The sequence below is a fragment of the Rhinolophus sinicus genome, chromosome 6 (genome assembly GCF_057876585.1).
Source record: "Rhinolophus sinicus isolate RSI-liver-muscle chromosome 6, RSI-T2T, whole genome shotgun sequence".
In the NCBI taxonomy this organism is placed as follows: domain Eukaryota; kingdom Metazoa; phylum Chordata; class Mammalia; order Chiroptera; family Rhinolophidae; genus Rhinolophus; species Rhinolophus sinicus.
The window spans coordinates 31,492,561-31,518,234 of NC_142506.1; the positions used below are offsets into that span (position 1 = coordinate 31,492,561).

The 25,674-nt window shown below is 36.3% G+C and overlaps 1 protein-coding gene across 8 annotated transcripts in view; it reads right to left on the minus strand.

The window, feature by feature from the left end:
* The window catches only part of VPS13B (vacuolar protein sorting 13 homolog B), a 735,829-nt gene that overhangs the window by 138,663 nt on the left and 571,492 nt on the right, over positions 1-25,674 (minus strand). For all 8 annotated transcript variants that reach the window (XM_074316465.2, XM_019757646.3, XM_019757649.3 and 5 more), the window contains exons 37-39: positions 10,277-10,479; positions 7,066-7,273; positions 6,588-6,772 (exon numbers count right to left, since the gene is read on the minus strand). In XM_074316465.2, the coding sequence (XP_074172566.2) occupies positions 6,588-6,772; positions 7,066-7,273; positions 10,277-10,479 (596 nt within the window). The remainder of the gene's footprint in view (positions 1-6,587; positions 6,773-7,065; positions 7,274-10,276; positions 10,480-25,674) is intronic.

Here is a 25,674-nt window from a genome sequence, read left to right on the forward strand (position 1 = left end):
TGATTCATTACTTCATGATTTAACAGCTTGAAGTAAAAGGATCATTTTATTTTCCCTCTTTCCACGTTTCTCAACAAAGTAGCTCACTATCACCCGAATGTATCATCCACAATCTTATTATCCCAATGCTTTACAAATAGGATAAAGAGTATAGGTTTAGAAGTGGGAAGACCAGGGATGAAAGTCTGGCTTCCCTACTTTTAGCTTTATGATTCAAGACCAGTAAATTTCTCTTGGCCTTAGTTTCCCCACTTATAAAATGGAGATAATGCTCAACTCACAGAATAAAATAATATTTAATGAGGTTATGTATGCAAAGCACCTAGCACAGCTCTGGGTGTAAAACACAGGGATGATCATAATACATTCGGAAAAAAATAAAAAACAGATCTCAACCATTTAGATTTTCCTTGGTTTCAAAGTATGCAATTTTTTATTCATTATTCCTCCAATGTGGTTTCACTTTGATTTCTGTAATCATATTAGTGTAATTTAAAAATTAATTTCCCTAACTTTTGAACTGGATAAACAAAAGTGAATTGGGCACAAGTGCATTGATTTCTTTGGCTTACTGTTCACCTTCTCCACCAGAAATAAACAAATGACACAGCTTGATTTTTGTCTTTTTCTTCCTGTTATTCTTGTGAAGATATCTTTTAAGGACTCCAGTCATGTTTTTTTTCACAAAGAATTCTGCACCAAATTCTGAAGCTTAAAAATGCCTTTTTAACTGAGAAAGTGCTATGAAATCACACAGTTTTAATAATAAATTTATTCTCTTTTCCCAATTAATTCAATTTACTTTTCAGATGTCAGAATCCTCAAATTCCAAATTCCCCAGATTCCTTCTATATAAATGTATGGGTTTATCTTAATATATATTCAGATATTTTATCTTATGAGTTTACACATGCAATTATGCCCTCTCTTTTCAATTATATTATAAACCTTATAAGAGTAGTGACAGATCTTTTTTCTCTTCATATCCTCATTGTCTATACATTGTTGTACGCTATATTGATATTGAAAAGACATTCCATAATTATTTGTTGATGAGAAGTGTTATGGAGTAGAAATAGAAAATAACAGGTATGTTTATCTCATTTATTAATTTATATTCACATTTTCTAAAGGTATAGATTTGAATCTAAGTGTTTATTTATCTAATATCAAGTTTTGCGGCCTGTGTTAATTTTTTCCTATATTACCTAAACATTTTCTTTCTTTTTCCTCTGACTTTAACACCAGGAATCTTATGTACGTCCTAGATATTTCTTGCATTAGAGAAATTCCTGACTTTAGCTCTTGTATCTTTCTTTTTAACCCATAAAGCGTGTTATCAATGCCAAACTTATCCTGCCCTTTACTTCTGAGACTTTGCTTCCCATGTGTTTAAATTGCTTTAGTGATCCCAATCCATTTAGTATTTGTATTGAATTATAATGCTCAAGCTTTATGCTCTTAGGATCCTTGGTGCAAAGATGATATTTAATTTGGCCTATTGTCACATACCAAATGAAGATATCTAAAAATGTAGTGCAACGCATAAATGAAAATAAATATGAGAACAAGAATAATACAATATTGAGAGAATAAGAACAAGCACGATGACAGATCTGTGTGAGAATTAAAAATACCCATTACTAATTCTACCACAGAGGATGAATTAACATTTTACAATCTGGGAACGCTGTACTTCCAAAATGGAATCCTCAGTAGGCAGTGTACACAATAGAATGAGGAGAGAGGGAAACTCAGTATGTGCCAGACACAGTACCAGAGATTTCCTACTTTTAAGCTCATTTAAACCACACAACATTCCTACTAGGTTGATGGCATTACTCTACCTTACAGATCCTAAATATACTAACACTTAAAATTTAACATGACAAGATGATAAACTGATCACAAAATAAGCTCCTTTTGCTTTCTGTGAACATTAATTTTAGGGTCTTTATTCAGAATCTGTGGTTAGTTTGATTTACTATTAGAGACATGTTTTCCAAATAAATTCCATAAAGTCATTTGGGGAGACTGTTTATAAATCCCATTATGAATCACAGAAAGGTATATAAAGAGACAAATTTGAGGGTTCTGTGTAAGTGAACTCTATAAGGTCAGTTTTTTTTATGAAATAAATGGTCCTGAAAGAAAAAGTCATCTAAGCTTGTTTCTGTTTTTAGGACTACAACCAAGGAAATTACCTTATCTTTGTATTTAAGCCTCTGTCTAGGGGGCAGTGGGCTTAGCAGAACATTCAATGATCTCACCAAGAGCCTGTGTAATGTAATGACATTAGACTGTGTGTTTATGGTAGATAATACCACTGAAGCATAATACAATGCATCCTGACATAATTCAGTTTGTAAAACCAAAACTCATTCAAGAGCCCATAAAATAGTGACAAACTATGTAATAATTTTGAATAATACAAAATAGGAATATGACATTCATCCATTCATCTATTCAATATATTTATTGAATACCTCCACTGCAGTGGATACTGCAAAGGACATAATGACAAATTAGATATGATCATTTCCTTGGGAAACCTATAATCTAGGAGGGAGACAAGATATGGACACATATTTCTCCTTCCATCACCATATATTTGACCTCCTTTGACTCTGGGTGGTGAGAACACAATATGATATATAGATAATGTATTATAGAACTGTATACTTGAAAACTATGCAATTTTACTAACCATTGTCAGCCCAATAAATTTAATTAAAAATACAAAAAAAAGATATGGACACATAGTTAAAAACGTGAGGAATAAGGTAAGAAATAGCATAAAAGTGGTGCCATGAGTGCTAGAGAACTAGAGAGGAAGGTGGTATCATATTTGGAGCTGGTGTCCAGGAAAGGCTTCGTGAAATAGATGGTATGTGAGCTGTCTGGAAGTGTGAATAGGATTTCAGAGAAAGGAGAGATTCAAATGAAGACTGAGTGGGATGGAAGTGGGATGTCACAAGCTGGTTTGGGGAATGCTGAATAGGCCAGTTCGAGGAGAGCACAGATCATGTGTCAGGGAGTGAAGCCCAAAGCTGGGTGGGGGTGAGAGGTTACGGAGGGCTCTCAAGGTCAGCCTAGCAGGTTGATAGAATCACTAAAGGTTTGTCTCAGGGAAGTGATACAATCCACCTGTCCTTTAAGAACTTAGTGGGACAGTTTGGAAGGAAGATGGACTGAAGGCTGGAATTCCATTTAGGAAGCTCTTTTGGTGGTCCTGGCAGTTGCTTTTAAAGGAGGCGTGGAGGGAAGGAAATTAACATTTATTAAGAGCTCACTATATGTATGGCATGTATTTGTTTTAACTATAGTATTTCATTTAATTCTCAGGACAACTCTGAAATGTAAATAACATTAACTCCAGAGTTCTGTTGAGGAAATTAAGGCTCAAGGAGATCACTAAGGTTACTGAGCTAGTAAACCAAAAAGGGGAGGGGAAAAGGAGTCAGCCGTTGAGACTTTAATGTCCCCGCTATCAGCACTACAGCATTATGATAAAGGGCCTTCTTTTCATAAGCTCCCTGCAATGCAGGATCGGAGTTCAGTATTTCAGGTGCGCCTCTGGTACAGACCTAGAGATAATCCATATAGCAGGAAAACGATCTGACAATTAGAGGTTCTCCTTGAAAGCTGAAATTAGGGAGACTCTTCTATCCAAACAACCATAGAAAGTTCTCTGCTAGACAGAGAGTTTCTTATGAGTAGGTACTGCCTTACTGTCTCTGAATCTCAGGACGAAGCCCAGGGTCTGGCACTGCAAGTACTCAGGGGAAAACTATCATACTGGATCAAACCTGTGATTCATGCAACATGTTTTCTGTTTTCTGCCAAAGCTCCAAGGAAATTAAATTGTATGGTTCTAAGATTGCAACCCAGAGAGTTATTTCCACAGATAAAGCTCACCCCGACCCTTGGGGCAAATTCTGCTCCTACTCAGGGCAAAAGTTAAATCCTCACATAACGTGGGCCATAGGTTCTTGGAACCACGGTGAAATGATGTATAATGAAACCAACTTTACCCTAGGAATTGACATAAACAAGAGGTGTGTTCCTATGGCATGTCATCAATGTTACAATGAAATATTATTTGAGGACCTGCTATATAAGGACTGGGTGGAGAACTCAGCAGCAATGCAAACTTCCGCCAGGCCTGCTCTGTTCTTCCATCCCAGCGGCTGATTCTAGGTGTTCCTTCCCAGCACTGGGATCAAGCTGTCCTTTTCAGTTTACAGCAGGCGACACCTTGACTTGCCTCTTAGGCCAGCATCCCTATCTTTCAACTCTGTCCACATCTCAGTATTAAACGCCCTATTTAATACAACTGACATAATACAACCACTAAGCGTTATCATATTTATGTTAATAAATATATTGACATTCATCTATAAATATGAACCCCCCAAATCAGAAAGTCTTACATGATGCTGAAACTTTGATATAGGAGTGTTTTCTTTTTGATGGAAAATACCAATGTTCTGTATTTAGGCAAGTCTAATGGATTCAAAGATATTGCTGTTTTATTTAGCAAAAATTATCCAAGAATACTGATAGATAAGAAAATAATGAATATGACCTTGACAGGATGAAAAACAAATCTGAGGATTTAAAAATCAAAGAAATACTAAGAAAGCAGATCTTAAAAGTTCTCACGACAAGGGAAAAAAAAGAAAGAAGAGACTGTCAACATCTTGGCAAACTGGACAGTTCTGCACACTCTGGGTTCACTTGACAAAATGACGACACATATCATTGTCATCAATTCGGAAGGTGAAAATCTGACTAAATATATTATAATCAAGAATTTAAAAAACAATTCAATAAGAACATACTTATGCTAATATGTACCTTAGACCTCTCTGATTTATATTATTACTCTGATTTGAGAAGTATAGAGCAGTCATTAAAAAAATGAGTGAATATCTCTATGTACCAGAGGCTGGAGATTAGTGATCAAGACATACAAGAATTATTTTTTTAATTAAATTTACTCGGGTGACACTGTTTAGTAAAATTATACAGGTGTCAAGTGTACAATTCTTTATATTATATTGTGTGTTCATCACCCAAAGTCAAATCTCATTCTGTCACCATATATTTGACCCCCTTTACCCTTTTCTACCTTCCTCCCTCCCCCCTTTCCCTCGGTAACCACTATACTGTTGTCTGTGTCTATGAGTTTCTGTTTGTTTGTCTTGTTCATTTGTTGCTTTCAATTTTATATCCCACACGAGTGAAATCATATGGTTATTTTCTAACAGTAGAGATGGAAAGACCATAAGCAAGTAAATAAATAAATGCATACGATAATTGTGAACAGCAATAAGAGCTATGAAGAAAGTAAAAAAAAAAGCAACACAGAATACAGTAGTGGTAGTGAGCTAACCAGGATATGACATTTGAGATGGTATACCTGACTGACAAAGATGGGAAGAACGCAAGAGAAATGTCTCTTAAGTGGTGTGCTCAAGGAGAAAAAGGAGGCTGGTGTGGCTGGAGCACAGTGAGAAGTGGGGAGACTGGCATGAGATGCAGGCAGAGAGGTAGAAAAGGGACAGATCATAGGTCCTGTGGGTCACAGCAAGATATGTGAATTTGGTTCTAAGTGTCAGAGGAAGACACCATGTTTTAACTTAGGGGAATGATGTGACCTGATTTACATTTTTAAAAGATCACCTTAGTTGTTTGGAAAATGCATTACAGGAAGGTAAGACTGGGATTATAGAGACCAATTAAGAAGCTGCTGTAGTAAGGACCAGAAGATGGTAGCCAGGACTCAGGCTGCACCAGTAGAAACTGAGAGAAATAGATAGAATAGGGACATATTTTGGAAGTAGAACTGATAGGACTTGTTGATGAATCAGATGCAGAGAATCAGGGAAAGAGCAATCAGGAACGACCCCGAGGCTCTAAGTGAATGGTGTGTAATCTGGTAATAGGTGGAAGACTAAGAGAAAAACAAATTTTGGGAGAAATTCAGATTCACAGAATATTAATAAGTAGAACGATAATAGAGTGATATCCACAATGACATTTACATTAAACTCAGGGAACCAACAAGTAAAAAACTTTCACAAAATCATACAGAATATGATCACCAGTTAGATGGTTTTCCTATTAGCCTATCTCAGGCCCCAAGACCATTTTCAACTCTGGAAAATTAAAACTGAGTCATCCATCCTGGCTTCATGTGGACATACTTTATTTCATGGAGCAGTTCTAGAAATGCTTAAGAGTTGTGAGCACATGGTAGGCACACAAAAAATGTGTGGTGAACAGAATGACACCTGTTTGTCTTATTACAGTTAGTGACCATGTACCCTGCCTACAACAGGACAAAGAGTAGAATTGACAACTCTCCAAACTACCATGTACCATGAATCTGAATTATATTATTCTCATATTTTAAAATGCTTTGTGTGTTTGTGTATGTATATACATCTATATGTATATTTCTCTTCATCAATAGACTCAATTGATGGAAAAAAAATAGGTATGCTCCAAACATCTTTCCTAGTAGCTCAAGAGCACTTTCCCACCATGTTTTTATTTTAAGATGAATAGTCATTACATACCTGCAGCATATCACCAAGGTCTGCTGTGCTAATATCTGGATCCTCGGTGGTGTTGAAGGGCACAGGAGTTATCCGTACAAGGGTGAGCACTCGAGGTTCTGGATATCTCCATAACATCATCCCTGGGCTATCTTCGGTTTCATTGTAAAACAAGACTTCATAAACGCCAGGCGTTTTTAAAGGTTCTGTTAAATGAAAGTAAAATTAATTGTATGCTTTTGAAGGGAAACATGCTGGTTTATGAGAGCAAGAAAAATTGATGAAAATAAAAGAAAAATATATAAAGAAGCTGTTTGGTCATTTTTATACTGTTTGATACAGGAAAAAGCAAGAATTTTTTCTGAAGAGAGTCTGATTGGCAATATAGTATTTTCGTACCGCACATATTAATGCACTTCTGAAGTCATCTTGTTGTGTTATCCTTTAGTGAATGTGCAGTTAACACTAACACACACACACTGAAGCTATAGTTACTTACCAGCATCACGTATATACTGAAATAGACCTGTCCGTAGGTCATCTGAACTTTGTTCACTTTTGGACATTTGATTCTTTTCCACAGGAGAGGGCATATGTGGCACTGCTTCAGAAACTTGCACTTCAAAATTTCCCTCCTCATTAAGGTATCCATTGAGTAATTCATGTAGAAGAACTAAACAATTCAAATGTTCTTGACCCCAGAAAACCTTTAAAATTATATGAAAAATTTTAGTGGCTTTTAAATACAAACATTTCATGAAGATAATTAGGTACAATCATATTTGAATTAATGCATCACTACAATTATGTTCAATTTAATTACTGACAATAACTTAGCTATAATTTTTAAGAAGTAATTGACCTATTATGGGAGATAATTCTATTACTTGAGTAAATATATAAAAACAAGAAAATCGGGCCAGCCCAGTGGCTCAGGCGGTTAGAGTTCCATGCTCCTAACTCTGAAGGCTGCTGGTTCGATTCCCACATGGGCCAGTGGGCTCTCAACCACAAGGTTGCCAGTACAATTGCTCGAGTCCCGCAAAGGATGGTGGGCTCTGCCCCCTGCAACTAAGATTGAACACGGCACCTTGAACAGAGCTGCCTCCCAGATGGCTCAGTTGTTGGTTGGAGCGCGGGGGCTCTCAACCACAAGGTTGCCAGTTCAATTCCTCAAGTCCCGCAAGGGATGGTGGGCAGCGCCCCTGCAACTAAGATTGAACATGGCACCTTGAGCTGAGCTGCCTCCTGAATGGCTGAGTTTGTTGGAGTGCAGGCTCTCAACCACAAGGTTGCCAGTTCAATTCCTCGACTCCCGCAAGGGATGGTGGGCTGTGCTCCCTGCAACTAGCAATGGCAACTGGACCTGGAGCTGAGCTGCGCCCTCCACAACTAAGACGGAAGGGACAACTTGACTTGGAAAAAAGTCCTGGAAGTACACACTGTTCCCCAATAAAGTCCTGTTCCCCTTCTCCCAATAAAAAAAAAAATCTTAAGAAAAAGAAAGAAAATCAATTATACCATGTGAATAATGATCAATTTTAAATGCTGAATTAATGATGAAATTATGTTAATATGAGGTAATGTTTATTAATTAACTTAGCTAAGAGGGAAAAGAACATCTATTTGCAGTATGAGAGAAGGCGATGGAGATCCTCTAGGCCAAAATGTTAATAAAGCAATAGTAACCTTGTAGAATAGCTTTCTACATTTTGTCATGAGATTAAATAAACACATCTTGATTATAGGGTTCTTTTCTTTGCACTTTTATTTTTAAGAGAAAAAGATAGGGAAGATGCTAAATGAATCTGAACTCAGAAGGCTCCCAACTTCTGTGTTGAGTGAAAATGTACAAACACACAGTATTCTACACCCTGAGAATCAACTGCACAGGAGCTACCGTAGAGTTTCAGAACAAAGGTCTTGGTGTTTCTTCTAATAGAGAGAATGAAGTTCCCACTTTCTGCATGTGAAGAATATTAATCTATAATAAAAGTCTGACCAATGGGTAATAATAATTTCAGAGGGCTCAAAATTTCAATATTAAATTTCTCTGAATAATTGGATAAAGGCAATGCAACCATTAATTCTAGGAAAACCATATAACACAGAAAAGAAAAAAGAATACACAGAGGTAGAAAAGAATAACCCTATACCTGTGGCTAAATTTGAACCCCAGGCTTAGGTTCTGCTGTCTGGATTTAAGGCAGCTCAGACGTAAAGGTAAGAGATATGATGTTAAGTCTACTTTTGTTTTTACCAATACTGTTTTTTTGTTGGCTCTGGAAAAACAGAGGTCGGTGAAAAATCAAGCTGGGGAGTTGAACACTGTGCTCTAGCCTTTAAATTATTAAGAGACAGTCAGTAAATTTATGATGTAGAAATGATATACTTTAGTTTTGCTCTTATTGTTTTTAATGTGGAGTTACTCTGCTGCCTTGAAAAAAATGCTAATACAATTAATATTCTTGATAAAACAATACAAAATTACATGCTTATTGTTAAATATATGAAGATTTCTGATAGATGTGCACAATTTCCAGCAGTACAAAGCAGTAAGTTATTAGGATCCCCCCACATCTAGCTCTGTGCCAGTAAGAAAACTGATGAATAAGTTGAGGCAACACAAGTTTTTGATGAAAACAAGAAATTTATATATAATAAGCCTCCATTACTAACAAATTAGTCATTTCCATTGTCTGTAATTGTGAATTTCTCAAGTTTTTTTTTTGTGTGTGTCAAATTTGGGGGACATCAACTCATATAAAGAATACATTCAAATCTACCCAAGTAGAAAGTTATCAAGAAATAAGTTGAATACCCTCACACATTCTATACTTGGCTCTAAATGAAATGCATAAAAGGTTGCAATGTGTCAAGTGTTAGTCAATAGCATCATAATTTAATCTAAGGAATCTGCCATTAAGAAAACGTTCTTATATATTGCTGATGACACTGTCATTGACACAGGTAGACTACTTGGCAATTAGAAAAGTCTACATATTAGAAAAAAGTTTAATTACCCAGCAATTCCATTCCTAGTCATATATCCAAGAGAAATGAAAACATATGTCCATGAAAAAGCTTGTACACAAATGTTCATAGCAGCGTTATTCTTAAGTCAAACATGGAAAGAAGCCAAATGTCCATCAGTTGAAAGGATAATCAAAATATGGTATATCCATATAGTGGAATATTATTTGGCCATAAAAATGAATGAAGTACTGGCACCTGCTAAAACATGGATGAACATTGAAAACACTGTGCTAAGTGACAGAAGCCACTCACAAACCACCACCACATTTTTACATGAAATGTCCAGAAAAGTCAGATATGTAGACAGAAAACAGATTAGTGGTTGCCTGTGCCTGGAGAGGGGATTAGAGGGTAATGGGGAACAAATGCAAATGGATACAGGATTTGGGGAGTGTGTGTATGTGAAAATGTTCTAAAATGGAGTGAAATGGATTGTAGTGCTGACCACACAACTCAGTGGATGTACTAAAAAAACAGTGAATTGTGCACTCTAATTAGGTGAATTGCATGGTCTGTGAATTATATCTCAATAAAGCTGTTAAAAATGTTTAATAAGACAGCAATCTGACAATACCCTTTCTCACCACATCAAGATTTAAAATTTACTAAGAGTTAAAAACGGAACAAAGGCTAGTTAAAAACTTATGGGAAAAATGTGGCCAATCCCCACAGACCTGTAGCAGACCTCCTCTCAAGTCGATAGATATTTTTGGTATGGACTGTTCTGGGCCGGGATTGCCACTGTGTTTACACCACTTAGCTTCCAGATTGGCAGTAGCACAACATGGTCCTATCAGAATCCGACTTCTTTCTTTGAGACTTGTTTTAAGGAGAAAATCGTTTATATTGAGTAGAAATGATGACCCAAGAATTATGCCTGAAGAAACAAAAAAGAAATGGAGAGGGGTATATATTATAATTCTTTCATTTCAAAAAATATGTTTGCGCAAGAATCATCTTTTCTAAGGTCATTAATTCATCCTTTGTCAGAATCTTCTTTTTCAGTTGGCTTTCCCCCACAGTTTTATGCCATTTCTCTAGAATTCTAGTTATGAAGCAGGTATACCTTATTCACATTCCTAACAAAGCAATATTTGCCAAAACATTATGACTTTTTCCATGTGTGAGCATTTTAAGTTTTATGAGTAGAGACATTTTCATTAAATTGTGCAAGTTTTTCAAACAACTACATTAAGAATAAAAACAGCTGCTTCATTTGTCTATTGTTAACATGATGAGAAAGGGCAATTTTCTGTGATTTCTTACAGTAAAAGTATAGTATATTACTTTGCTAGACACTCAAGTTTTTGACTGGCCCACGTTAAAATCAAAACAATCAAAATATATAACATGTGTTTTCTAAAAATTTTAGTTTAATCCAAACTTCACACATCATAACCACTTGAAGTTTACAAAGTCTTAAAAACAGATAGTGGCAGGTTAGATTTATGAGAAAAACTATATGCTGTAGTTCAAAGTAAATATACCCAGAAAAGGAATACACTTTAAAATGTAGGTTTTCTTTTGAACTTAAACTAGAAGTGTAGATCAAAACCTTTTCATAAAACCAATGGCACACTTTAAGATATTTGGATGCAAAGTTAGAGTGGTGGGTTAACTTTCTCCCAAGGAGCTCATATTCTGAATTGTCATTGTAAATATTGAATTTCACCAGGCCACGTTTGTAATGCCCATGGCTTATTTTTCTAAGGATATTTGATCCTTAAAAGAGATGAAAGATTAAAAAACACCTTAGACTGACAGTATACACTTTTCAAAGTACAGTACCCACATTGACTTTTCAATTCTGTGGACCTAAAAACATCATATATGCTGTATGTTCCTACTGCAGAAATAAGATACACAACTTTTAATCTTCCACAGAAGACATGATGCCCACAAAAGTGTTAGGGCTAAGACTTGTCACAAATTACGATGGTGAAAATTTCTTAAAATTTTTCATCAAATACATTGTGGCATTAAGACTTCCACTTCATTTACACATTTTTCTGGGTTCAAAGCTACACTTTATTTAAAGAATAAAAATTAAACAGAGAATAAAGAAAATAGAAACAGGCCACCAAATACCCACATATCAAAAATCATCTTTATTAACGGAGTTTAGAACATAAGTCATAACTTCCTGGCTTAACTGCATTACATTTCCTGAAAGTTAAAACTTCTCAACAGTAAATATCTGCTAAATGAAACATACCAATTCATTATTCAGTGATTTGTCATAACCGGATTATGAAAGTACAAGCTTAATGCAATACAATCATACAGTAAATGAACACTAAGGGAATGTCAGAATTATATACTCTTTATTTTCAAATACACCCCTCTTCATACTACCCTACAATGAAATATCCAATTATGAGGGTTCCCACCATACCTTCACTCAGCTATGTAACCATAGTACAAATACTGGAATCATAAAATTCACATTGATATAATAATATTAAGTAATCTACAGATCTTAAGTTTTGCCATTTTCCCCACTAATGACTTTTTTCTGGTCCAGGATCCAACCTAAGGTCCCCACTGAATTTAGTTGTCAATCTCCTTAAGTCTATGGCAGACCCTATAGCTTTGTCTTTCATGCCCTTTATACTCTTGAATAGTCCAGGCCAACTTTTGCAGAATCTCTCTGAGTTTGTGTTTACTAGTGATTTCTGGTGGCATCTTAATGTGAATGCCCTATTGGTCCCTCATACACTAAGTGTTTAATACCAAAAGCCCCCTAGGTTGCTTAGCTGAATTAATACTTACCATTATCTCATCAAGCACCCAGACTGAAAAATCTTGCGGCCACCTTGGTGGCTCTTACTCTCTTGGATAGGTATACAACACTTACCAATTTCCATACTATTTTATCCAACTGCATTATTTTAAAACATCAAGGAAGAGAGACCTTAGTAATCTAAGTGATTGACAGGGAAGATCACCACATCATTTTCAAGCTCCAGCAGACTATGATCATCTTGGAGGCAAGGACCATCTTACTCAGTAGAGTACTGGGCACAACAGTAGCTATTCAGGACATACTCCACTGAACTGAATTGACAGTTTAGAATCTGATCCTATTTTCAGTAGTCTCAATATATTTCTTAATTGACAGACAGAAAATAAAAGTACTTAAATCTGTCACTCTTCATTTGCATCACTGTATTGTAGAACAGTAAGACTAGATGGAAGAGATTTTAGAAGTCATGTATTCCAAGTTCCCTTCTTCTAAAAACAAAAACAAACAAACAAACAAACAAAAAAAACAAAAAACAAAACCCATACAAATATTTTTAATTTTGAAATAACATTAGACCTACCCAAGTCGCAAAAGTCAGAGTTCCCATACACCTTCACCCAGCTACGTAACCATAGTACAAATACTGTATAAATAGTACAAATCATAAAATTCACATTGATATAATACTATTAAGTAATCTACAGATCTTAAGTTTTGCCATTTTCCCCATGAATGTCCTTTGTCTGGTCCAGGATCCAACCTAGGATCTCCACTGAATTTAGTGGTCAAGTCTTAGTCTTCTTAGTCTATGACAGATCCTCTAGCTTTCTTTGTCTTTCATGACCTTGATAATCAAGAATAGTCCAGGCCAATTATTTTGCAGACTATCTCTCAATTTGTGTTTACTAATGTTTTCTCACTAGTGGCAAGAATACCAGAGAAATGATGTTATTCTCAGTGCATCATATTTGGGAAAGTGATATTGATGTTTTATTACTGGTAATGTTAACGCTGATTACATGGCTAAAGTGGTGGTGTCTGCCAGCTTTTGCCACTGTAAAGTTGGCATTTGTAAATAATAAATATCTGTGGGGAGACACTTGGAGATTATACAAGTATCCTTTTTTACGGTAAACTTCACCCATTAATGTTAGCATCCATCAATGGTTCTTGAATGCAACAGTTACTACTGTGGGGCTTCATAATGTTGATTTCCTATTGCTCTTATTTTCCAATATTTATTAATTAGTATTGTAAGATAAAAAGAGCTGTCCTTTCTACCTCATTTATTAGTTCAATTATTTATATCAGTATGGACTCATGGATATTTATTTTATTTTGTGGATTATAATCTTATAGTATCATTATTTACTATGTTGCTTAAATTGAACCAACTTTGGCCACTGGGAACCCCTTCAAGTTGGTTCCTGTATCCTTTTGCTACATCCCCATCATTTTTTGAGAACTGCATTATTTTCCGGCTACAAGCTGTTTCAGTTTCTGATAGGGTCCAAGATGCCAGTGTAAGAAGACCCTGAACTCCTCTCCTTCTACAGACACACTGAATATTCATCTATATAGAACAATTCTTCCTGGAAAAGAAATGAGGACTGACTGAACAGCTTTTGCGCAACAAACAACAGAGAGATCACATAGAAAGATGGAGACACAATAACAACAGTAACCCTACCCTTAAGATAGTTACCTACAGTAGGGAGGGATATCACTGAGGGGTATGTGTGCAGACTCACCCACCCTCAGGCACAGTGAAAACACAGTGGCTTAAAGGGCACCTAGACTATATGTGAAGAAAATCCATTTACTAATCTTAGAGCATCTGTCAAACAGGTAAAGAACTGCTGGAACTCTCTCTATGGGACTGGAGGTGTGGACGAGGGCCATTTTTACGTTCCTCTTCAACCTTAATAGCGGGGGCAAAAGCACAGTCCAGTTACTGTTGCCAGCCTGCCAAGGCTGCCCCAGTGTACCCTTGGCTGTCTGTGCCCGTCCCAGCTCCAGGAGACCTGCTAAGATGGTCCCCATGTGGCATGCTCTGGGGCCCCCTTCACCTGCACTCAATCCAGCCATCTTGCTAAGGGGGTACTGGTGCAACCTGCCCTGGGAACACCCCCAGTCTGAGCTTACGCCAGCTGTCCCACCAAAGTGACCCTGAAGTGGCATGCCCTGGCACTTCTCCCCAGCCTGCACCTGCTCCAGCTGCAGCTGTCCCACAAAGGCAGCTTGGGTATGGTACACCCTGGAAGCCCCCAAGCCCACTCCAGCTCCAGCTGTCCTGTGAGGGTGGCCTGTGGGTGTGGCACGCCCAGGGAACCCCCATCCCACCTGTGCCCACTCCATATCCAGCAATCCCACCAAGGTGGTTTTGGCATGGAGCACCCTGCCCCCCCCCCCCCATCTGTCCATGCCTGCTCTGACTCCAGCCATCCTGCCAAGGCACCTGGACAAAGTGCATATGGGGAACTAAGTGGTCTGCACCACTTCAGTTCCAAGCCAGCCTGCCATGTAGACATGCAGTCTACATAGGGGTTGCTTCTACACAAAGGCCACTCCTTGAAGACCAGAAGTAGCTACTTTGCCTAATTTGTAGAAACAAACACAGAAAGTCAAACAAAATGAGACAAAGGAATATGTTCCAAACAAAAGAACAAGATAACCCCCTCTCCCAAAAACCATAATGAAGTGGTGATAAGTAATTCTGATAAAGAGTTCAAACTAATGGTCATAAAGGATGCTCACCAAACATGGGAGAAGAATGGAGGAACAAAGTGAGACCATCAAAAAGAGAAAATATAAGAAAAACAGGGAGAAAAAAAGAAATCAGTAACTGAAATGAAAAATACACTAGATAGAATCAATAGCAGATTAGATGATACAGAAAAATGGACCAGGGATTTGGAAGACAGAATAATAGAAATCACCAAATTAGAACAGCAAAAAGAAAAAAATAATTGAAAAAATGAGGATCTCTTAAGCGACTGCTGTGATAACATCAAGTTTACCAACCTTCAAATTACAGGGCTCCCAGAAGGAGAAGAGAGAAAAGAGCGGAAAACTTATTTGAAGAAAGAATGGCTGAAAACTTTCCTAACTTGGGGAAGGAAACAGAAATCCAGTCCACGAAGCATACACAGTCCCAAACAAGATGAACCCAAAGAGATCCACACTAACATGTTATAATTAAAATGGCAAAAGTTAAAGATAAAGAGCAGATCTTGAAATTATCATGCTAAGCAAAATAAGCCAGACAGAAAAAGTCGAGTGCCAATGTTTTCACTCATATGTGGGATATAAAACTAAAAGCAACAAATGAAGAGGACAAACAAGCAAATAAAAACTCATAGAAACAGACAATAGTTTAGTGGTTATCAGAGGGTAAGGGGGGAGGAGGTGGCAGAAGAGGGTAAACATGATCAAATATATAGTGATGAAAGGAGAACTGACTTTGAGTGGTGAACACACAATGCAATATATAGATGATGTATTATAGAATTGTACACTTGAAACCTACCTAATTTTACTTACTGATGTCACCCCAATAAATTTAACTGAAAAAAGGAGAATTATAAAGGTAGCAAGAAAAACAAAACTAGTCACATACATGGGGAACTCTGTAAGGCTATCTGTGGATTTTCAGCTGAAATTTTGCAGGCCATAAAGGAATGGTAGAATGTATTTAAAATGCTGAAAGAAAAAAACATACAACCAAGCATACTCTACATGGCAAGTTTATCCTTCAGAATTGAAAGAGAGAGAAGGAACTTTGCAGAAATGCAAAAGCTAAAGGAGTTCATCACTACTAAATTGGACTTACAAGAAATGTTAAAGGCTCCTCTTTAAGTGGAAAAGAAAATAATCATAATTAGAAATAAGAAAAGAGATAAGTTAATAAAATCTCATTGACAATGAAAAATATATAGTAAAAGCAGATCAGCCACTTACAAAAACAATACCAAAGTTAAAAGACAAAAGTAGTAAAATCAACTATAACTATAGTAGTTAGGGGATATATAAAATAAAAAGATGTCAAATATGACATAAAACATACAATGGCAGGATAGTAAAAATGTAGTGCTTTTAGAAGTCACTAGAACATAAATGTCTGTCAGCTTAAAATAGACTGCTATATACATCGATATTTATGAGCCTCAGGGTAACAACAAACAAAATCTTACAATATACCGAGACACATATAAGAGAAAGGAACCAAAAAAAAAAAAAAATAAAAATAAAAATAAAAAAATAACACTAGAAGAAACATCAAAACACAAAGGAAGATACCATGAGAAGAAAAAACAGAGAAAAACCACAAAAACAACCAAAAACAAATAATAAAATGGCAGTAAGTACATATCTATCAATAATTACTTTAAATGTAAATAGATTTAATGCTCCAATCAAAAGACAGAGTGGCTGAATGGATTAAAAAAAAAAGACACATCTATATGCTGCCTACAAGACAGTCACTTCAGATTTAAAGATACACACAGACTGAAAGGGATTGAAAAAGATATTTCATGTAGCGGGAAATGGAAACAAAGCTGGGGTAGCAATACTATCTCAGAGAAAATAGACTTTGACAAAAAAGACTATAACAAAAGACAAAGAAGGGCATTATATAATGATAAAGGGGTCAATCCAAGAAAAGGATATAATATTCATAAATATATATGCACACAAAATAGAAGTACCAAACTATAAAAAGCAAATATTAACAGATATAAAGAAATAAATTGACAGTACTACAATAGTATTAGGGGTCTTTAATACCACACTTATATCAATAAGTAGATCACCTAACAGAAAATCAGTAAGGAAACACTGGCCTTAAAAGACACATTATATCAAATGAACTTAATAGACATATACAGAACATTTCATCCCCAAACAGCAGAAGACACCTTCTTTTCAAGTGCTTAAGGAACATTCTCCAGGATCGATCACATGTGAGGCCACAAAACAAGTCTCAATAAATTCAAGACTGAAATCATATCAAGCATCTTTTCCATCCACAATGGTATGAAACTAAGGATCAGTTACAAGAAGAAAACTGGAAAAAACAAACATTTGGGAGACGAAACAACATGTACTGAACGACCAATGGGTCAATGAAGAAATCAAAGAGGAAATTTAAAAAAAAATCTTCAGACAAGTGAAAATGGAAACACTACTTTCCAAAATCTATGGGGTGCAGCAAAAGCAATTCTAAGAAGGAAGATCATAGTGATGCAGGCCTACTTCAAGAAACAAGAAAAATCTCAAATGAACAATCTAACTTTACACATAAAGGAACTAGAAAAAGAAAAAATGAAACCCAAGTTCACAGAAGAAAGGAAATAATAAAGAACAGAGTGTAAATAAATGAAATAGAGAGTAAAAACAACAATAGACTAGATCAATGAAACTAAGAACTGGTTCTTTGAAAAGATAAACACAATTGATAAACCTTACGCCAGGCTCATCAGGAAAAAAAATAGAGAGGGTCCAAATAAATAAAATCCGAAAAGAAAAAAGAAGTTACAACTGACATCACAGAAACATAAAGCATCATAAGCGAATACTACAATTATACACCAACAAATTGGAAAACCTAGAAGAAATGAAAAAAATCCTAGAAACACACAACCTTCCAACACTAAATGATGAAGAAATAGAAAACCTGAATAGACTGCTTACAAGTAATGAAATTGAATCAGTAATTCAGAAACTCTCAAAAAACTAAAGTCCAGGACCAGATGGCCTCACAGGTGACTTCTACCAAACATTTAAAGAAGAGTTGATACTTATCTTTCACAAATAGTTCCAAAAATTTGATGAGGAAAAAAATGTTTCCAAAGTCATTTTACAAGGCCAGCATTTATCCTGACACCAAAACCAGACAAAGACACTACAAAAAGATAAAATTACAGGCCAATATCCCTGATGAACACAGATGCAAAAATTCTCAACAAAATATAAGCAAACAAAATTTACTAAAACATTGAAAGCATTGCACACCATAACCAAGTGGGATTTATTCCAGGGATGCAAAGATGCTTTGACATCTGCAAATTCATACACGTCATTAACAAAATGAAGGATACAAATCTATGATCATTTCAATAGATGCAGAAAAAGGATAACATTAACATCCATTTATGATAAAAACTCTCAACAGAGTGGGTATAGAGGGAATGTATCACGATATAATAAAGGCCATAAATGGCAAACCCACAGCTAACATCACACTCAACAGTAAAAAGATAAAAGCTTTTCCTCTAAGATCAGGAACAAGACAAGGATGCCCACTTTCACCACTTTTATTCAATATATTATTAGAAGTCCTAGCCACAGCAATCAGGTAAGATAAAGGAATAAAAGGTATCAAAATTGGAAAGAAAAGTAAAACTGTCACTGTCTGCAGATGACATTATATTATATACAGAAAATCCTAAAGACTCCACCAAAAAAACTGTTAAAATAAAGAAATGTATTCAGTAAGTTGCAAGATACAAAATTAATATAAAGAAATTGGTTGAATTTCTATACATTAATAACAAACTATCAGAAAGAGCAATGAAGGAAACAAACACATTTATAGCTGCATCAAAAGGAATAAAATACCTAGGAATAAATTTAAACAAAGAGGTAAAAGATTTGTACTCTGGAAACTATATGACAATGAAGAAAGTAATTGAAGATGACCAAAAAAAAAAAAAAAAAAGAGGACTGATATACCATGCACTCATGGACTCATGGATGGATTGGAAGAATTAATATTGTTAAAATGTCCGTACTAACCAAGGCAATAGAAAATTCAAAACAATCCCTATCAAAGTACCAATGGCGTTTTTCAATGAACAATAAATAAATAATCCTAAAATTTTTATGGAACCTCAAAATACCTTGAAGAGACAAAACAATCTTGAGAAAGAAGAATAAAGCTGAAGATATCATACTCCCTGGCTTCAAACTTTACTACAAAAATTTCATAGTCAAAAAGTGTATGGTATTGGGGCCGGTCAGTGGCTCACGTGGTTAGAGCTCCGTGCTCCTAACTCCGAAGGCTGCTGGTTCGATTCCCACATGGGCCAGTGGGCTCTCAACCACAAGGTTGCCAGTTCAATTCCTTGAGTCCCGCAAGGGATGGTGGGCTCTGCCCCCTGCAACTAAGATTGAACACGGCACCTTGAGCTGAGCTGTCTCCTGGATGGCTCAGTTGTTGGTTGGAGTGCAGGTTCTCAACCACAAGGCTGCTAGTTCGATTCCTCGAGTCCTGCAAGGGATGGTGGGCTCTGCCCCCTGCAACTAAAATTGAACACGGCACCTTGAGCTGAGCTGCCGCTGAGTTCCCGGATGGCTCAGTTGGTTGGAGTGTGTCCTCTCAACCACAAGGTTGCCAGTTCGACTCCTGCAAGGGATGGTGGGCTGTGCTCCCTGCAACTAGCAATGGCAACTGGACGTGGAGCTGAGCTGCACCCTCCACAACTAAGACTGAAAGGACAACAACTTGAAGTTGAACGGCACCCTCCACACTAAGATTGAAAGGACAACAACTGGACTTAGAAAAAAGTCCTGGAAGTACATACTGTTCCCCAATAAAGTCCTGTTCCCCTTCCCCCCCCCCCAAAAAAAAAGTGTATGGTACTGACTTGAAAACACACATAAATCAAAGGAATAGAATAGAGAGCCCAGAAATAAAGCCATACATATTTGATCAATTAATATATGACAGAGGAGGCAAGAATATACCCTGGGGAAAAAAACAGTCTCTTCAATAAATGGTGATGGGAAAACTGAACTGCTACATACAAAAAAATAAAATTAGAACATTTTCGTACAACATATATAAAAATAAATTAAAAATGAATTAAAGACTTGAATTTAAGACCTGAAACCATAAAACTCCTACAAAAAACACACGCAGTAGGCTCCTTGACATCAGTTTTAGCAGTGTTTTTTTTGATCAGTCTTTCCAATAAGGGCAACAAAAGCAAAAATAAACAAATAGGTTATATGAAAATAAAAAGCATTTGCATAGCACAGAAAACCAGCAACAAAAGGAAAAGGAAATCTACTGAGTGGGAGAAGATATTTGCAAATCATACATCTGATAAGGGGTTAATATTCAAACTATATAAAAATTATGCACCTTAATATTAAAAAAAAAATTCCAATTAAAAAATGGGCAGAGGACTGAACAGACATTTTTCCAAAGACATACAGATGACCAACAGGCCCATGAAAAGATGTTCAACCTCACTAACCATCAGGGAAATAAACATCAAAACCACAATGAGATATCACCTCACACCTGTTAGAATGGCTATTATCAAAAACAAAAAAATAACAAGTGTGGGTGAGGATGTGGAGAAAAAGGAACACTTGCATACTGTTGGTGGAAATGTAAACTAATGCAGCCTCTATTGAAAACATTGTGGATGATCCTCAAAAAAATTTAAAAATAGAACTACCCACTTCTAGGTATTTATCCAAAACAAATAAAAACAACAATTTGAAAAGATATATGCACCCCTTTATATTATATTATATTATATTATATTATACTATTTTACTATAAGACCGGGTCTTATATTAATTTTTGCTCCAAAAGCTGCATTAGAGCTGATCGTCCGGCTAGGTCTTATTTTCAGGGAAACACGGTAGGTGAAGGGATTAAGAGGTACAAACTTCCAATTTTAAAATAATTTAGTCATGAGGATGTAATATACAGCACAGGGAATAGTATTGTAATAACTTTGTATGGTGACCAGACTTATTGTGGGGATCATTTCATAATGTATATAAACATTTGAATCACTATGATGTACACCTGAAATCAATAGGATATTATATTTCAATATATGTCAATTAAAATAAAAGTAACAAGGGGAGAAAAGATAAAGATTTTTATTATCCAGGGAAAATTGCAGCCTTTCTAATCATGAGTCAAAGGCCAGAAATGAAAAGGGGAAAACCTTATAAATTTTACTTCATAAAAAAATGTAAAACCCTTGTAATTAAAAAAAAAAGACAAACAATAATATTTGCAACAAATATGATTTTTGAAGAGTTGTTATCACTAATCTGAAAAGAGTACATAAAATACTTTCTTCTTTATATTTTCCAACATTGATTTTTTTTTTTACAACAAGCATATATATGGCATTTTTCTTTTGAGAAAAATAATACAGCCATTTTTATTTTTATTTGTTTGTATTTTTCCCATCCCATCTCTGCCATCAGCTATTTCTGCAAAGACTTTTGATTTCATGTGTTGAAGAATGTTATGTATAATGCAAAGGATGAGTGGTAGGTATACTCACTGCCCTAGAATGTCACTGTTCCCAGTTAGGCCTGGAAGGTTAAGAAGTATACAAGATCAGACAATTAAGTTTGCGAACTTATGCTAGAAAAAGTACTACATACCTCATTGCTGAGTATCACTACGTCACCTTCGAAGTACTCCCCTTGGGATGCTATGCACTGACGCCAGCACCTAGCCCACCCTTCAAAGCAATTTTGGAACTCTTTTTCTGGAATGGCCCTCAGAGCTGTCATCGTATTACTCTTGATGTACTGAATATCATCAAAATGTCTTCCTTTCAATATTTCCTTTATCTTTGGGGGCCAGATCACCAGATCAAGTGAGTAGGGAAGGTGTTCCAATACAGTTATTTGTTTACTGGCTAAAAACTCCCTTACAGACAGTGCCGTGTGAGCTGGTGCATTGTTGTGATGCAAGAGCCATGAATTGTTGGAGAAAAGCTCAGGTCGTCTAACTTTTTCACACAGCCTTTTCAGCACTTCCAAATAGTAAACTTGGTTAACTGTTTGTCCAGTTGGTACAAATTCATAATGAATAATTCCTCTGATATAAAAAAAAAAAGGTTAGCAACATCATTGTAATGAGTTCGCGAACTTATGTATGCATACTACTTATGTATACACATACATCTATATTTCTGTATCTATCACTAAATATATTAAAAATTGTGAATTCACGTTGATACCTCTGGTTCTAGTCCAACACCACAGGTGGTTTCTAGCCTTCTTCCTTTCATTATTTGTCACCTCTTCCTAAAAACATTGAGAAACCTGCCAAGCACCATTTCTGATGTGTTTATTCCTAATTACCCCTAAAACATCACTTTGGAGTGATTGGTCACAATTAAAGCCAGAACTAAAACAGACATAAAGGACAACTTTGGGGAAGCAAAGGTAATTATCAATGAAAAGACTATCAAAAGAAAGGGTTTTATTTATCTCTAGAAGTCTTGTTAAAAATAGGCCTGACAACATTTTGTCTGGAGCTTATAGATGAATGACATTTACCTTTCTCATTCTATAGCAGCTTTCATTTACAAAAAGGTATTTGTAAGCATATGATAAAATCTCCTTTGTAGAAGTAACTTAATACATACAGAATTTTGATCTTGCTATTTCTACTATGCAGGAATTACTTCAAAATACCAATATTGTACTGTCTTAAATGAGTTTCTGAGATTTTGCCTAAAAAAACTGGTCCACATGACAAAAATTTCATTATACCTTATGTGTATATTCCTCAGAATGTGTCTATATCTTCTCAAAGGAGAACCTAAGTAGCATTGCTAGAAGGCTCTTCTTAACTCCCCAAAGTTACACAACTAGAAGTTTGTGCATTTACTGACTGGGGTGAGAAGGGATGTAAGAAAAAATTCTAGATTTGAATTATTACAAAACAATGTAGAAATGTTAACAGCTTTTGTGTCACTGTATACACTTTTAAACCCATGAACATTTCCCAACTTTACACAAATTCTATTTTTTTTTTGCTTCGGTAGGAAGAATGAGACCTAGAATTCTCAGGAAAGTAATGATATAAAAGTAGGGACTGAAAGCTCAGGAAAATGGCCAGAATTAGGAAGCTAAAAGTCAGACAAACATTTGGGAGCCTGGAACAAGAGGAAAGAAAGCAGGCCAGACTCAGATGAGCACTGATGATGAGGCAGGAGACACAACGTGCTTGAGATACAGACATCTTGCAATTGAGCCACAGCTGTGTTCCAGCAATATCAGAATCAAATAAATACATGGTGATGGAAGGAGAGCTGACTCTGGGTGGTAAACACACAAGGCAATATATAGATGATGTAATACAGAATTGTACACCTGAAAGCCATGTGGTTTTGTTGACCATTGTCACCCCAATAAATTTCAATAATAATAATAATAATAATAATAATAATAAAGAATCTAATGACTAGTTTTCCAGGAAGTAGACTATTAGGGCTGGGATCCTGCTATATTCTAGATTTTCATGTTTGATACTCTCTGAAGTTTGATTTGGTTTAGGGATGAGCATAAGATTCAATGAAAACCAAGAAGGTACAAAACTTTTGGGAAAGTAAACTTTCCTCTTGATTCCTAGTTTTAAAGAAAACAAAGGGTCTGAAGCTGTTGGTAGTTACCATATGGATGGAGCCCGAGGCTGCAGCTGTGTAATACAGAAGATCTAATGGATTAGCCATGCCTAAGGATAGCACTGGTCCTAAGCTTTTTTTTTTACCTACATGAGACTGCTTAAACCAGTTTAAGTTGCATTTTCTGCCATTTATAACCCAAACCATATGAACTGATATACATTCTCTAACTAAAGGGATTTCCAAGGTTAATCCTCAGTCTTCTATCCTCAACCTCCACCAACCTCCAATCTCTTATTTCAGTGAAACTGTCTACTCTTATGGTTTTTCTGCCTCCCCCCACCACACCAATTCAAGCTGCTGTTTTTCAGTCTAGTTGTATAGGACACAGCTCCCTGGCCCACGCTGGTGTTATGAGACTTGTGCTCCCCCCCCACCTCCCCCTCTGGGCTGAGGCAGTTGGTCGCTGGTCGGCTGCTCATGGCAGCTCAGGGTGGCTCTCGCCAGCTCTCGCCCACTGTCGGCCACTCACGCTCCTGGCAGCACACAGCAGCCCACAGCAGCCGGTGGAAGCTCAGGGCAGCTCAGCTCCAGGAAGAGCCGTTGTTCACAATCTTAGCTGTAGAGGGCGCAGCTCACTGGCCCATGTGGGAATTGAACTTACGACTTCGGAGTTAGGAGCACGGAGCTCCAAAACATGAGAGACCAGGCCAGCCCTACTCTTATGGCTTTAAGGATAATTTCTTATGACGGTATCTGTAACCATGCTTAATTCTTAAACAAGTGTTTCTCCCATGCTTCTGTCCATAAAAAATGTGGATAACCTTGATCACCTCCAACTTGATATTTATGCATGCAGGTATTCATTACTCAACCAACACTGATTGGTTATCTAATATATATATATATATATATATATATATATATATATATATATATATATATATATATATACCGAATATACAAAGATAAAGTGAATGATTTGCAATTTTCTTTCGCATCAGATTTTTCCTTGGCAATTTGTTAGCCTCAAATTTTGAGCTCTCAGTGAGTACTACTGGGGGGGAAAAAAGACAACCAACATTTATAATACTGACTCTGTTATGCAATTGAACTGTTGAAAAACAAACACTTCCCTATTATCATACAAACCCTATTCATTTTTGCTTCTTTCAATTTACTTTATGTGCTGTCAATTTTCATTCTGATCAAGTATTTCATTGAGTATGTATGTGTAAGTCGCTGTTCTTTTTTTTTTCCTTTCCCCTTTCATTCTTTTCCCCAATAGCCTACCCCTTACTCTTACCCCTTACTTTTTCTAATCCTTTTATAGTTTGTACTTGCCTACATCTCCGCTCTTCTAGCATTGATCGATCACAGGCTTGTTTAACACACAGGTGGCACTGAGAATTGAAGATGCAATATCTTGGCAGTGAGGACACAGAAACAGGCACTGCCTAAGTGCATTAAGAAAACACATGATCTATAGATGAAAATGTGCCCTGGCTGGTCTCTTTTGTGCTCTTTCTTTTCTTTTGTGCCATATACCTACAAGAAAACAAGGTGTGGTTCACTTTTGAAACTCATACAACTAATTTAACTCATTCCCATGGGCCTAACTGCCCACTATACACACCACCCTGCTGTGGCTTTGCTCCTCAATGAGAGGATCCAGTTATTTGGGGACCACAGAAAGGTCCACAAGTACCAGTTTTTAAGCTTAAAATAGAGTCTCCATTTCCTTTTGAACATATCCTGCTACATTTTTGAAAAGCTACAACAAAACAATAGAAAAACAGTGGTTTTGATCTTGGTGTAAATGACCAGTAACAAGAGATTACGGTGATAACTTAATAATAAATAGTGATGAATTTCCCAAAGGGTCCTTTATAAACGGTAAACCAAACCACATTTTTACCACAAA